The 2,934-nt window shown below is 44.2% G+C and overlaps 1 protein-coding gene across 1 annotated transcript; it reads left to right on the plus strand.

The window, feature by feature from the left end:
* Positions 1-53: 53 nt before the first annotated feature.
* On the plus strand, positions 54-2,814 carry LOC121965643 (latent-transforming growth factor beta-binding protein 4-like; the record flags this gene model as incomplete). Its single annotated transcript, XM_042515778.1, has 5 exons — positions 54-206; positions 1,081-1,200; positions 1,333-1,492; positions 1,567-1,865; positions 2,662-2,814. Coding segments are annotated over 5 exons (885 nt in total), but the record flags the coding sequence as incomplete, so codon positions are not given.
* Positions 2,815-2,934: the final 120 nt, after the last annotated feature.

A 2,934-nucleotide genomic window follows, 5' to 3' on the forward strand; every position in this document is an offset into this window, starting at 1 on the left:
CTCTGTCTGTCTCTCTGTCCGTCTCTCTGTCTGTCTCTCTGTCCGTCCTGCAGATGACAACCTGTCCCTGTGCTGGCAGCACGTCACTGCAGACCTGGTGTGTCAGAGTCCTCTGCTGGGAGCTCAGGTCACCTTCATGGACTGCTGCTGCCTGTACGGCGAGGGCTGGGGGATGGAGTGTGCCCTCTGCCCCGCCACCGACACCGGTAAACACAGCACTGCACCGCAAAACACAGCAAAACACAGCAAAACAGAGCGAAACACAGCAAAACAAAACACAGCAAAACACAACTAAACATCAGGAAACACAGCCAAACACAGCAAAACACAGCAAAACACAGCAAAACACGGTGAAACACAACGAAACAGAGCGAAACACAGCAAAACAAAACACAGCAAAACATCAGGAAACACAGCGAAACACAACGAAACACAGCAAAACAAAACACCAGGAAAGACAGCAAAACACAACAAAACACAGCGAAACACAGCAAAACACAGCAAAACAAAACACCAGGAAAGACAGCAAAACACAACAAAACACAGCCAAACACAGCAAAACACAGTGAAACACTGCGAAACAGCCAGCGAAACACAGTGAAACACAGTGAAACACCGTCACAAGGCTGCGAACCCACCTGTCAGGTGACCGCGGCTGCAGGAGGTGATGGAGGAGGAGCAGAGGGCAGAAAGAAAAGATGCAGTCTCGACTTTATTAAGTCACATTTGAGTTTTTAGTGACGACAGGAAAGATTTAACCCTTGAGTACCCGCTTTAATATCACACACACTCTGGCACTTTTCAAAATCAAGCTTTAGAAAGTATGATACTTTAATTATTACTGTCCACATTACCTGAGAGATTTTTCTGAACCAACATCAGTCCTAATCATAAATATCAAATATTTAATTTTTTTAAATTTTAACCCTTTAAATGCCAGTTTTTTTGTTGTGATGCCACTGTGTTCTTAGATGAAAAAATAAATAAAAATGAACAATTTTCAATATATTTTTGCTGATGACAGTCTGGGATATGTTAGTGATTAGCAGCAACACTGATTTTGTTTGTGTGTTTCTGCAGAGGACTACGCCACCCTCTGCAGTTCCTTTCTTCCTCCTCTCTTCCCGGAGAGTTATCCGGACTCCGGAGCTGAAACAGGAGTAAGACCAGGAGGAGGACGAGGAGGAGCAGGAGGAGTCGGTGAGACATGTCACTGAAATATTTCACCTTAAATTATAAAATAAATTTTTATTTTAATTAGGACTCCTCTCCTCTCCTCTCCTCTCCTCTCCTCTCCTCCCCTCCTCTCTCCTCTCCTCCTTGTCTCCTCAGCTCCTCCTTACTTCCCTCCCTACAGTCCGGACTCCTTCCCCCCGGTGCTCCCGGACTATGACGACTACTCCCCAGCAGGAGGTGGGAGGTCAGGTTTCAGAGGGAGGTCACCTGCCACCTTCACTTTGCCGGACGGAGCGTACCGCCGTCAGGAGTTCAGGTGAGGACCTCCGTGACCTCTGACCTTAGAAATGTCTTTAGATGCTGACTCAGTGACTCCTGTCCGTCCCTCAGCACCGGTTACTACTCCGAAGAAGACTTCAGCTCCCCTGACGGCTCCCCGCCCCGGCCTCCCTCCTTCCGCCTCCCTCTGGACCCGCGGGCCGAGGTGGCGTTTGGGGTGCGGCCTCCTCCTCCCTCTCGGCCCGACGGCCCTCCTCTGAGCCTGGCCCCGCTGCCCGGAGCCTCCTACGAGGCGGAGCAGGAGGAGGAGGAGGAGGTGGCGTGGAGGCCGGGCCCACCTTTTCCTCCATTCACTGAGAGGAGCCGAGGAGGAGGAGGAGGAGGAGGAGCACCGAGGAGGGTGTATGAGAGTGAGTGTTTTTATTTTACACGTCTGTATTTTACAAACAGTTTTCTAAAAAGAAACAAATTAATTTTGCAACAATTAAAATAAATAATGTCAAAGTTCTGGAGTTTAAATAATAAAAAAAAAAATTGAATTATTATTTGAAAACTTTTCAAAAATGTGAAAAAGTGGATAAGCAAGTCGGTAAGAAACGTCCCACAAATTCCAAGAAACTTTAGATTTAAAAAAAGGTAAAAATATCTAGTGAAAAAAAGGGAAAAACTTTATTTATATTTTTTATTATTACATTTTTAAAATTATGTTACAGAATTATTAGAATTTGTTGAACATTTTTTTAACTTTCATATTCTTTTTGTTTTGTTTAGTTTTTTGTTATTTTGCTTTTGAACAAAGTCAAGCCATTTTTTCAGGTTTCAAAGGGTTAAACATTCATATTTGGTTGTTTTTTTTAACTTTTCTTTTTGCTTCTTTTTTTCAGGCAATTTTCTCGTAACTTTTTACTTATTTCATCTGAATTTTTGGACATTTCTCATTCATAGTTTCCAGAATATTTTCAGTGAATCCATAAATCAGTTAATTTTACTGTGCAAATAAAAACAAAAATTCAAATTTAAATCAATAAAAGTTTTTTATCGTACTATAAGCAGACAGTTTATGTTGCAGCTCTTGTGTTTAACTTGCAGGTGAATGCATTTTTATCATGATTTAACTTTTTATAATTTAGTTCAGATTTATTTATTTTTTTACTGTGAGACTGAAGATTCAAAAAAATCTCATTTCTTCTCCTCTCGTCTCTTCAGGGCGTTACGAGTCCTACGCCGGCCTGAGCGCAGCAGAGGATTGTGGGATTCTGCACGGCTGCGAGAATGGCAGATGTATCCGTGTCGCCGAGGGTTACACCTGTGACTGTTACCAAGGATACGAGCTGGACATGACGTCCATGACATGTATAGGTAATGCAGAGACCGCTCTGACCGCCGCTCTAACCGCCGCCGCTCTGACCGCCGCCGCTCTGACCGCCGCTCTGACCGCCGCTCTGACCGCCGCTCTGACCGCTCAGACACAAACTTACT

Source organism: Plectropomus leopardus, unplaced genomic scaffold (genome assembly GCF_008729295.1).
Source record: "Plectropomus leopardus isolate mb unplaced genomic scaffold, YSFRI_Pleo_2.0 unplaced_scaffold2103, whole genome shotgun sequence".
Classification (NCBI taxonomy): Eukaryota; Metazoa; Chordata; class Actinopteri; order Perciformes; family Serranidae; genus Plectropomus; species Plectropomus leopardus.